At 39.3% G+C, this 12,702-nt stretch overlaps 1 protein-coding gene across 7 annotated transcripts in view; it reads left to right on the forward strand.

Annotated features, from left to right (window-relative positions):
* The window catches only part of ERC1 (ELKS/RAB6-interacting/CAST family member 1), a 252,432-nt gene that overhangs the window by 87,868 nt on the left and 151,862 nt on the right, over positions 1-12,702 (forward strand). For all 7 annotated transcript variants that reach the window (XM_066319384.1, XM_066319386.1, XM_066319385.1 and 4 more), the window contains 3 exons: positions 811-951; positions 2,007-2,147; positions 11,996-12,189. In XM_066319384.1, coding sequence (XP_066175481.1) covers positions 811-951; positions 2,007-2,147; positions 11,996-12,189 — 476 coding nt within the window. The remainder of the gene's footprint in view (positions 1-810; positions 952-2,006; positions 2,148-11,995; positions 12,190-12,702) is intronic.

The raw sequence follows: 12,702 nt of genomic DNA on the forward strand, positions 1-12,702 counted from the left end.
AGCGGTGGCTGCGGGCCCGTGTGTCGCTAGAGGGCGCCGCAGGACGCGCTCTGAGGCGGGCACGGCCGCGTTCCCAGCCGGGCACTGCAGTGATTACCCTGAAAAATTCACTTTTTTTAGTGCTCCGTTTTCGGGAGAGAACCGCCTCACAGGCAGACTGCCACTTCTCTTCTGCTGGTACAAATTATTGGGCTAACTATATATTTTTTTCTTGGCTTCTAGAGAAGCAGGGCTACAGCTCCTTTAGTCTGTCAGATTCCGTGAACTTCGGTTAAACTTCACCTGAGTTTGGGGAATTTGTCTGCATCCTTTCAGATTCCAAGATATTCAAAGCTCCACTGATGTGTGTACTGAAAAGTTTTTTTGTTGCCTTTTCTTATGGTATATAAATCCCAGTGTCACATGGGCACTACACCTCTTCTTCACTGAAGAACCACTGATGTGACTACATTTTAGAAAAATAAGATTTAAATAAATGGGGAAAAAATATGTAATACATCATGATTTAGGTTAATTTTGGTAATCAGAACCAGATGGATTGGGTTGCAGTGTAACAACACTGTGACCATTCAGGGATCCAGACATTGACAGTATTAAATCCAGTATTCACAGTGCTGGTGTTTCACAGCAGTGATCCCATGGATTTCTCAAGTTTTCTCTTTCTTGAGGATCTTTACAACTGTAAAGAAAAGAGAATAGCAATGCAGTCCTTCTCCCTGTTTCAAGTGTGTCAGAAGTGTTGTGATAAGAAGCCTCAGGAGCTGAATTGACTAAGAGGGATTTCCTTCACAGAGTGCTTTCTTTTGTCAGGAAAAAACCATTGAGCGTTTAAAGGAGCAGCGTGACAGAGATGAACGAGAAAAACAGGAAGAGATCGACAACTACAAGAAAGACATTAAGGACCTGAAAGAGAGAGTCAGCATTTTACAAGGAGATCTCACAGAGAAAGAGGTTGACCAGCAACACGAATCTATTGTGCTAGAATTATTTGTTGTCTCTGTTCTGTGTTATATTTGAGATGAAGAAAACTGTTCCTTTATAGTAATTGTCCTTTAACAAAGCTGATCTGGTAGAGTACATCATTAGAGAATTTGTAGAGCATCGGTGTTTCAGAAGCACCTTTTCAGGGCTTGTTTGCAGCAGTTAATCTTGTTAGCAGTGACTGACTGATGGGCAGTGGTGGCATTGACTGAGCTCTGCTTAGACAGCAGAAGGGAACGAGCCTGGCCTTGTCTAAATGGAGGGAGCAAGGAGCAGAGGCTGATCAAACATGTGAGTGCCAAAAGTATGAGGATAATGTTTGTTCCTTTGTGCAAACACAGTCAGTTCTTTAGACTCTCAAGTCTTTTTTTGATTAATTAAGTTGATCGTTGCTAATGAGCCAGTGGGCTGGACAAATTACCTTAATTATATGAGAGAAATATAAATGTTCTCTGCTCCTCTCTTGTGTACTTACAATCTTTTTTTTCAAAACTCAGTCAAAGTAAAACAACACAAAAATACGTACCCAGAAAGTACTAAGATTTTGTCTACATGGAAATCAGCATTTGATGGGGGCAAAAAAAACCCCACAAAAATCTTTCAGAAAGAAGCTGAGCTGTCTTTTGGAGTAAGGTGGCATGAATCAATTTCACCCCATGGAAGTTGTATACAGAAATGCTTTCAACTTTTTCAGTTGCTAAATCTTCTAACCACATAGGATTTAAAATACATTTTTATGGAAAACCAGATTTTCTTAAACATGACTGTCACTGAAGCACAAGTTCCAGTTTACAGAATTATCCATCTTTAAAATTTATTTTAAAATAAGTAGAAAAGGTTTTGCTTTGATTCTGAAAGCCTGGATTAATTTGAGCAGTCTTAAGTCAATGACATAAACAACCTGGAAAAAAAGTTGTTCTAAATTAGATCCAGAACACAGTGTGAAGGGACAGGAGGAAAATAAAGACAGAAAAGAAACTGACTATTGCACTTACTAGATAATTGTTTCACATCTTTTAATTTAGACATCATTACTGGATCTTAAGGAACATGCTTCAACATTAGCTTCGTCAGGGCTGAAGAAAGATTCAAGACTCAAGACGCTGGAAATTGCATTAGAACAGAAAAAGGAGGAATGTTTGAAGATGGAAACACAGCTGAAGAAGGTAATCAGTGCATGTTTATATATGTGTTGTAAACACACAGTTCTAAACACATTCCCCATGTCTGCAAAGAAAACTTGGGGTCTTAAGAGCAAATTCTTTGAGTTTCTTTTCAGCAAGAACTGGGAAGGTGTGTCCATGCAAGCCATATTACAAGCTAAGTGAGCTTAGTAATAATAACCATGTTATTAAGCTAAGCCTATCAGAAAGTAACTTGTGCTGAGTTTTGTTTTCACTTACATGCAGTGACAGTGCTGTTGGATTTTTTGTTAACAGGTACCAAGAGTTTGAGGCTTAGGCTGCTTCAGTACAGCTCATAGCAGCAGTTGTGCCATTAAATTGATGTAACAGCTAAAAAAATAACAGCTAGGCATTTCACATAGCAATTAGCAATGCTTATAGGTGTTAATGTGAGAAATTCAGGTGCAGGCCCTGCCCAGAGGAAAGCATAAAAACAAATGAAAAGATCATGCCACCCATGAAGTGTGTGAATTAGAGTCATCAGTTCAGAGCTGTTCAGAATCGCTGTTGTGTGGGTGCAGGTGGGTGTTAATGCACCTGGGAACTGTGAAAATGAAATCCTGGACATGCATATCTAGAGCCAGGTTTGTCCTGTTCCATTCTGTCACATAAAATCCGCTGTTCTGCTACTCAGCATCAGCAGAGCTCAGTAGCAAGAAAAGGCAGCTGTGCACGTGTGCTTGGTCTCACAGGCTGTTTTCAGGGTATTTCAGCAGACCTGAAGGACCCTTTCATTGAATTCTCTGCCATGAATTGCAATTTCACCCTGTGATGCTGGTAATGAGTTGATGAATCTATTGTAGCTAAGATTTGCCACAGGTTGTTAGAGCTCCTCATCCAGAGAAGCTGCCTAATCATGGTCAGGATGGTTTCAGTTCTACAACCAAAAAAATTGGATAGCCTACCATTATCTATGTGGAGTAACTCCTAGTTACTCAAGAAAATACGGTTAACATTCACTTGAATATGTCTTATACCTATAGTAAGTTTGCATATTTCTTTAATAACCCCTTTTCCAGCTGTTTTTAATTTCTTAATAGGTTTTATTGTAGCTTGCACAGAAATAAAAAAAAAAAATTAAGGGCTTTCACTTTTTAAATGCATTGCAGATATTTATTCATGCAGTTTGACATTTTCAAGATGAAATAAGAAATAATTATGACAGATAATCCAGCTCCATTTTAAAGCTTCTAAAAGCTTGGCTTTAGATATCTGCTTTGTTAACAATTGCAAATAACTGTCTTAATTAACCTTAAAACTAATGGCTACATAAGAGCATTGAGTTTAAAACTGAATTAGAGGTTCATTCTATTGAGTTTTATTACATTGCCGTAGTGCAGATTTGCATGAGTCACATGCAGGAAGCAAGCTGTCATGTAGCTCCTTTAGAGTAAACGGGTAAAAGCTTTTTCTTTTAGGTTCTTCACCCACAGTTTGCATGGAGATGTATCTAAAATCAATATTGCTTCCTTTGCCCCATAGTCCCAGTGAACAGTTTGAGTACTTGCAGTCAAATCTATCCCCTAGAAGTTAAGAAGATGGCAGAAGAGGCTGAACTGGACTACCATTAAATTAGGCCATTAACATTAAATAAAAAAGACTTGGGTAGTCCTGGCAAAATACCCTTGCTAACCTGCAAAGAGTGAGCCTCAGAGAAATCCTGAACCATGCGAGCTTCCCCTGCTTCTGTAAAAGGGATTTAACTTTAACTTTTAGTAAACAAAAATATTAACCAAGTGGAGGGTGCTGAAAAGTTGTTGATATTTGTTTTAGTTCCACGTCAGTCTCCAGTGTCTCACTTGAAGTATCCACTTCTTGTTGCTATTCCCCTTCTCACTAATAACTGTTTTATATTGATCCTTAGTGACTGAAACTGTCATGTTTTTCATATTGGGGTTGTATTTTTTTCAAATAATAATACCATGGTTATGCAAATATGTGTGTGCTTAATGTTGTGATTATTCTGCATTCACTGCTCTGTGCTCAGTTGTGGTGCTGCTGCCAGCAGGAGATGCAGTGGGAGATTGTGAAGGGTGAAAGCAGCTTAGAAATCCCTGTGGAGTTTACATGGCCTGGTGTCCTGTCTTCATTTTGGCTCGGGTGGAGTCATTAGAGGCAAATCACCCACAGGAGCTTCTCTCCTGCTTTTCTGTGAAGTGCTATTATGCTCTGTGGCCGGCTTTTCTTTTCTTTAGGAAAATCTTTGTCTAGACTGCTTTTTTAATGTATTAATTTTATAGTGAAAAAGTTTTCCTTTAATTGTTGTTCTTCAGGATACTTTTTTCCCCAGAATTTTCTGTCTTCTCTTTCCCAGCCAGTATACTTTGTTTCATTTTGTTTTTCTAATCTGGGAGAGACTAACTAATATTAGAAGATTTTCCGGGAAAGATGAGTGGATTTTTGTCCATCTTCATTTCCAGTGCATAGTTTTTCTCCCTATAGATATACTCCTTATTTTTAGGGAGGAAAAAGAGTCAAAACCATATGTTACCAAACTTCCCCTTGCTGCAGTTCTAGGAACTTTTCACCAGAAAATGTTAGCAGTGATTCTCTGCCAGGAAAATACCTCTACATTCAACAGGCTTACTCAGAGGTTGTTTTTCTTTTTTCTGCTGTGGTGTTCTTTCTACAAGTTCAGGAGAATAGTATCTTTCAAAATACAGGAAAAAAAAATTACTTAATTAAGTGTTGATCCAAATTCTGTCTTTGCCAAGAATTAGCTTGGTTAATACAGACTACGCTGCTTTTTATTTTGTGAACATGGATTTCCGCCCTCAGCTGAAAATGTTACTGATAATATTGGTAGATGAGACTGGTTTTTGTTCTCAGCTGATAAGGTTTTCTTGAAGAAGGGACAATAAACGATGTATTCAATGTAGAAAGAAAAAGGCTGCCAGGGAAATCAGGATTTTTTGTTACAATAAAAGTGAGAACCCAGCAATTGTGTTCAGCTTTCAGGTAGTGTCAGTTACTGAATTAGTTTTCTAAACCATTCAGCTGCCTTAAAATTGATACAAGGGAAGCACTAGGAATACAGTCCTTCTCAGTCTGTGAAATTCATCTGTAAACGCAATCGAAGAACTACATTAAATATGAGGGGGCTGGACAAATCTGTTAAACTGAAAAAATCAAGATGAATTTTGGAGCTTGCATGAGAATAACTCTCCATGTTTCTCATGTTCCAAAGGCTGGTTACTAATGCATGTTAAAACCACTAATTAAGATTCTGTCGTCTTAGTAAATTAATGTTGCAGTTATTATTTTAAATTCTTTTCTTGTTGCATCTTTTCTGTTTCTCTCTCACACTGTTCCTATCCCAAATTTTCTCCACCTTTTCCTATCTTCTTTCTCCCTTTAGCACCCTGAAGTTTTATTGAGTCATCCATCCAAGCTAGTAAGTTCCCTGGCAATCTGAGAGGCAGTTGCCAGCACATTTGATTTTTTGTGTTGCATGTATATTCACCTATGCTTTTATAGTTGGGCCAACACAAAGTGTATTGGTGCATTCTTTTAGTGGTGGGTATGGATACAAACAAAAAGCAGTGGGGTGTCTGACCAGTCATGTTCCAAAAAGCTTTCTGAGATGTTGTCACTGTTTGACTGCCTTGGTCTAACTGCATTTTTGTTTGGACAGCTTAATATTGTGTCAGTGGTTTTGTTTCCCTTTGCTGCTGGTGCTTGAACTGTCCTGTAGCTTTTTTGTCATCTCCATTGTTTGTGCATTTTCACAGCAAGAAGGTGGAATTTCCATGCAAATCAAGCTTCTTGCTTGTTCTGTAACACTGGGCACAGCAGCACATCAGAAATAACAAAGTTACAGCAAGTGAAAGATTGCTCAAAATCTTGTGTAACCATTGAGCTCGCTGGTACTATGTCAGTTTAATTTTGGATCCTATTTCCAGCCTCCTGTTTGATGTCAAGGAGCACTCCTGTCAAGGAGTGTTTGTATAATAATATCTTGACACTGTAAATTACGTAATCCAAGGTGGTTTTCATCAGAGATTTCTTCTGTGGCTCTGTGCATAAGAAATGATGTTACAGAACTTTCAGGAGTCTGATACCTGTGTTACTCTTGGCAATGTTCAGGGTAAATGGAGTTGTCTATCCTTACAATCATTGTCTGAGGGTGAGAAAATTGCTGGGCCTTGCAATAATTCAGTTTTTGTGGCATCCTTTATCAGAAATTCTGCCTAAGTGTTAACAAGTTGGGAAAATGAGATATAAAGTGAAAAGATGGTAGTTGGTGGAAATAGGCAGAAGAATTTGTGTCAGGAGAGTGCATTCTCTACAAAACCTTTAAGATCATGTAAATTTTGAGACTCTGAAGGCAGAAGATAGAAGATCTGGGAGCAAGCTGTGTGCTTTATTCCTCAGTGTGTACAGCAAACACAGGATAAGGTAGGAGAGGCTTGATGAAGGCCAGGTTGGGGGATTTTGAGCAGCCTGGTCTGCTGGAAGGTGTCCCTGCCCACAGCAGTGAGGTTGGAGCAAGGTGGTCTTTAGGGACCCTTCCAACCCAAACCATCCTGTGATTCTGTGCTGGCGTTTAATGTTCCGCCCTGAGATGGTGTGTGACCATCTCAGCATCATCTCATGCAGTGGGAAGTTGGAGAGGTTTTCTTCCTGATATTCTTATACCTAAAAAAAAATTAAACGTACCTACTCTACTCCTCCCAGAAAAACTTGGGGAGATAACACTCATTTTGAAAAATTAAATATTCAGAAATTAGGAAATGGCCACTGTCACACTGTGTGGTCTTTCTCATTTTTCCTTGGGAGGTAATTAATATAACATTTCATAACTAAATTATTGTCTGCTAGAGTCTTGCTGTTTCCAATATTGTGTGACAAATGCTCCAAGAGTGAGCCAGCTTTATATGAGAGATGATAATCATCTAGAGAAATAAGATGATCAAATATTTTTTTAATAGGAGGAAAGAATTGAGTGAATAAGGCAGGATACATTTGCATTTTTTCCTCTGCACAACAGGTATAATAATGCATCCTCATTTCCCACTGATGGTGTTAAGAAGTGATTGAATAGTTGTGATTAGCATGACAGAAAGAAAATTGGGGAGTTATTTCTTTTAATGTCATATTGCAGTTTGGAGTAAACAATGTTTAGAGCCATACATTGAATATCCAAAAACTGGTACTAAATGTTCATTAGTTGGGTCCTGTTTCTGTAAAACAGTGTAGCCTGTGCTCAGGTGAGATCAGAGGAGGCAGGTGGAGAGATTAAAATACACTCACAAAGAGATGTGCTGTGGGCATTTCCCTCCTGGACTTGCACACTCTGTGTTGGGGTGAATCCAAAGAGCAGATTGTGAATATTTAATGACATCTGTGGGAACTTGTCTCTCTCTGAAGAGATCACTTCTTTAACTAATGGAAATTGCCTCTCTGGAGTTGTCTTCCTGTCTTTATGATTCTCCATAAAGAAAATAATTTGTTTATGAATTGATTCCAACTGAACACTGGCTTATTCAGTGTCAAAAACTTGCAGTTTCATTAACAAAAACCAACCATGTAGAGATGGTTAGAAGACAGCAAACAACTCTCTGTGACAGATTCAAGTTTACAGGACATAGTATATCGGAGAATTTCCTGAGCCTTTTACTTCCATTACAGCCTTTTCAAAAAGCTTTTTTACAGTTTGGGGTGTGGAGAGCCTTGGAACTAAGGGAGGAGAAAGTCTGGTTGTTTTTAAATTTACAATTTCATTTAAACTAATAAAGGCAAGATAGAAGAAGCACAGATGTTTTTATCAGTTGAATTTCTGCCTTTGTGGTAGGAAAAGTACAGAAGGTGGGTGAAGTGTTTGTCTTTTGCAGTAAATAATCATAATATATTTTTGTATTTGTGTGTGCGTTTACTATTTTTAGGAGACATGAGGCACCCTTGGAGGTAGGAGGGTGGATTAAAATGGGATTTCAGGTTCTTGGGAACTTTTACTTCATGGCCAAGTGTTCTTGGCAACATTTGTATGTGAAATGTTAAACTGAATTTACTGTCTCAATTCATAGGTAAAAGTAGAAAGTGTTTGCTGTGAATTATTTGCTGTTTGATTTAGTTAATATTTTAGGAATATTGATTTGGAGTCTTGGTCATAATGTTTGGAATTTTTATTTATGTTTTAGAACCTTTAAATTAGATCTGTGCTATTGTTATGTTCCCTGTCTCTGGCACACTTAAAGCTGTGTAAGATTATCTTACCTCTTAAAAAAGAAGGCTTTGGCACAAGAAATATCAACTTAGAAAATTCTTTTTAATGTGTTTTGTCTTCCACTACTCTCCATCTGTAAATACTGGTTATTCCTATGAAACATTGGTCATCTTTGTTTGAGTTGTAGAAGTTGGCTTTGTCAGCTGATTTTCTGTGGAAGCAATAGAAGTTAGAGTCCATTTATTTAGTTGAGGAACAATCACTCTTTTCTTATGGCCTGTAGGTACCTGAAGCAGTCACCCCATCGCTTACCACATTCCAGATGGGAAATGATGGCTAAGAGCAGGAAAGCAGCAAGCTGTTAAACCACCTCTTAGTTTATAGTCCCTCTAAGGAACTGGGAAAGCATATCCAGAGTAGTAAACTTCAACTGTTCTCAGTCCTGAACCACTAAAAATTCGAAACTGAATTCACATTGGCAAAGATTAATACTGATCAGATGAGCTTTGCTAATAAAAACAGAGCTTAAGAAGGTGCTGCTTTCCAGCTGAAATGTGGCTGTTTCTTGTGCAGATCAATGCAGAATGAAAAGTGCTCTCAAATTCACCTGTTTGATACCACACAGGAGCACAGAGAGCTAATGACAGGGTCAGGAGTAACAACTGAAGGGTTTCAATAGCCTCTCATCTGGTAAACTCAATGGCCTGTGGAGATGAGAAAGTGCAGTGTTCCTTCACCCTCAGCAGGCTGCTTTTCAAATTTATTTCTTTTTTGCTTCTTTTATACATTATCACATTTGTTTGTAACTATATTAAAAGAGATTTGCAAATCCTGTGTCAGGCAGAGATGAAAGTCAAACTTACCAAAATACACTTCTTATAGTCTCTTAATACAGGAGAAACTCTTGGTGCATTTGTCACTTGGGATGTTGATTCTGCTTCAAAAATGAAACTACTACTTATTTTGGAGTTTCTGTACACCTTTGATGGGCAGGGCAAATTGTATGTGTGGTTTTTTTTACTGTGAATATAGACTTCATTATTTGTGTGTAGCTTTTTGGTTAAACAAAAGAACCAAGATTAATTATTTAGCACAGTGTTGCGTTGGGAAGATAGCCAATTTCATCTGTTCCAGATCTTGATGTGAGTTTGTGGGAAACCTCTAAATGCATTGGTTTTCTCTCTTATACAATAAATGAATCCAGTAGGATTTTAGATCTGGTCATGAAACACGTATTTTGTACAAAACCCACAAAATGGACCAAAGTCACTCAGTCAGTAACTCACAGTGCAGGAAGTGGTCTCCAGTTTACAGCATATCACATAACGTTCTCTTTGTGTTAGGTGAAAGTATCCATACTTATGTGCATTATATACAAATAACATGTGTTACGTGTCTTAACTAATAATTTATGTCCTGTAAATAGCCCTTTGGTTCTATAAGAACCAGACACACTGACTTGTTGGCTAATTCTCTAGAAAAGAAAATTTATTTCCTCTTCTCAGCAGTGTCTCTTGGGTTGTTGTGGAGATGCTTTTATTAGCAGAGTAAAATAAATCAGGGCTGTTCTGACAGTCAGCTTGCATTAGGTCTTATAACTTCTTTTGAATTAGTGAGTTTAATAAGGCAGGCTAGCAGCCTAACTTTGCTTTCTTTTAAAAGAAGTTTCTTGATTATCTGATCATGTATTTTGGATGACTTTAAAGAGCTTGGAGGAGTATTTGTTAAAACAAACACTTAGAGATGTTGGAAATATACCTAAATCCAGTACAGAAGAACTCAGGCTCTGTCTGGTGAAAACCATACTTAACTCTATTCATTGTGTCTCCTAGGAGTATAGAGATACCCTCAGTGGATGAATAAGTGCCCCCCAAAACAGTACTCCCAATTCCCTGTATTTGGGAAGGAAGGATTGGAGGGAGGGTTTGAAATTGAAGGTGTAGTTGAAAAGGAAATGAAATCAAGTATTTCAGATCGCCCGCAGGCTGGAAATCCCAAAAAAGCATTTCAGAAACACCCACCAAGGCTCTTTCCAAAGCCAAGTGTGTCCCCTGGTGCTCACGGCTCTTGGTGGAGCTGACACACTTGTCAGTCTCACTGCTGCCACATCCCCCTGGAGCCTCCTGGCAGGGCATTCATTACACTTCCACTTGCTGTGGAGAGCCCTGGCCAAGGGGGTGTCATTTGAAGTGCTTATGGGACAGTAAGGGATCTGCAAGCAGTGACAGCCCTGACTCCAAAAGGCTTCACAAGGCTCATAGGGATGCGCTTGTGGCCAGCTCTCAGGCAGGAGCCCAGACACGTAGGTTTCAGCTTTACAGCTCAGTGACGCAGGAGTGTCGGGGTTTGACTGGAAGGTCACTCAGAAGGAGGGAGCCTTTTGAGTGTTCCTAAATGCATTACCTCAGAAAAGGGTTCCACTCTTCCCTGAGTTTTGGTTATTGGGCACTCCTGCCAACATCTGCCTGGGAGTGCTAGGAATCTTGTTCTAGGATAAAATACTGTCCAGCTGAATCATCTTTCTGGAATTCTTGGTTTTTTTTAAAAAAGAAACCCACAACAGCCTAGTATTGACCCTCAGACAAGAGCTGCAGGCTAAGTCCCTGAAACATGAACCTTTCATTTGTTTGTGAAACCCAAATCCATCCCAAGGTCAGTCCCATTAAAGACAGGCATCAAGAGGTTCCACAGTCCAAGAATATTCTGCTCCACAAGTCTCCTGGATTCTACTAGAATGTGGCCTTGGCTTTAAAGAAGCTAATTAAAAGCTAGACACTTCAAGGCAAAAATGTTGGAGTCAATGAATGGATATTTTCCTCCAGTCTTATTTTACTGAATAACTAAACAGATTTAGCCAAATGTAATTTTGCTATTTGGTTCTTTGGAAGCAGCAGCTTTCTGCTCTGAGTTTTTTACTGCTTCAGTTCTCTCCAATTACCTTTAAAATCAACAGAGTCCTATACTATCAGATCTAGACTTAGTGTGCTTTGGAGCAGAACATTGGCAGCTTGTAAAACAACTTTCCACAGCTGCACACAGAGGGGAGAAAAGTCTGTAGTCGTATTTTCTGTTGTAGGTTTCTTTTGAATTTTACAGGCAATCCTGATCAGCAGAATAGCTCCATCAAACTTGCTATTCACTCAAAAAGCAGTTTTGAGTAATTCTGTAATAGCTTTAATTGATATCTAATTGCAGTTCAAGATCCAAGAGGGGCAGAGTGAGAGAAAAAGGATAGTCCTTAGTCTGCTGGATACTGCATTCTTCTGTCTCTTACATGCTTGGGAACTATTCAGTTAGTTTTACTAATAAATTTATTAGAAAATTAGTGATTTTTGTAACAAGCCAAGCCATTAACAAACCTCCCCAAACAATCTCTTCGTTGGGATTGGGTCATGCTCAGTCCTGAGGTAGTTTTTGTCCCAATAGCCAGATTTTGAAAAATGTATTTCCTGGGTGACTAAGCAAAGCTAATTTCAGTAGGTAGCCATGGTCGTTGACCGTGGTCTGTGTGGCTCGCAGAACTGCAAGGGCTGGTTTCAACAGGTGGCAAATAGAATGCACACTTTTGGTTACATGTTGCAACTAAAGGCAATAACATTTTGGAATTGTCAGAGTAAAAGAGGTGTGTGAATGAAGTGTTTTCCCTTGCCCCCCTCTGTGGCAGGCTCAGGAGGCAGCACTGGAGGCCAGGGCCAGCCCCGAGCTCAATGACCGCCTGCAGCAGCTGGAGAGGGACGTGGGGCGGCACCGCGACGAGGCTGCCAAGGCTCAGGCAGAGGTGGATCGGCTCCTGGAGATCCTCAAGGAGATGGAAAACGAGAAGAATGACAAGGATAAGAAGATAGCAGAGCTGGAGAGGTGAGAATGGTGTAAAGTTAGAAGAGGAGCAAAAGAGCTGATGGATGTTAGGGATTAGTCATTCTTCTTGCCTTTAAAAAGTGTTTGTTTTGGGAAGGTCTCTAGAGTTTTTCTGTTCTTGGTCCTTTATTGTGCTACATTGTTAGGAAAAGGATATATTAACACGTGCTTTTTCTTACCTGGCTACTCAGAAATAGGCCTGATATAGGTAGAACTAGAAGGGTAGACAGTGCTGTAAGGGAATAGAGATGGTAGGAAAAGCTGCTGACATTTTGGTGTGTTTGTAAAACAGTTTGTTGTCTTGATCCAGTAAATTCCTCAGGCATGGCTCTCACAAAAACAAATTAAAAAATGACTTTTCAGAGCTTGTGATACCATTTGCTCAGATTCTTCTGACAACTCATAACTCGATACTGGTAGAGACACAGGTGAACTTTAGCCCAGGTGAATCTCATGAGCAGATTTGCTCTTGTCCAAGCAAACTTGATTCAGCACTTTCCAACATTTTCCATC

The sequence above is a fragment of the Sylvia atricapilla genome, chromosome 5 (assembly GCF_009819655.1).
Source record: "Sylvia atricapilla isolate bSylAtr1 chromosome 5, bSylAtr1.pri, whole genome shotgun sequence".
Classification (NCBI taxonomy): domain Eukaryota; kingdom Metazoa; phylum Chordata; class Aves; order Passeriformes; family Sylviidae; genus Sylvia; species Sylvia atricapilla.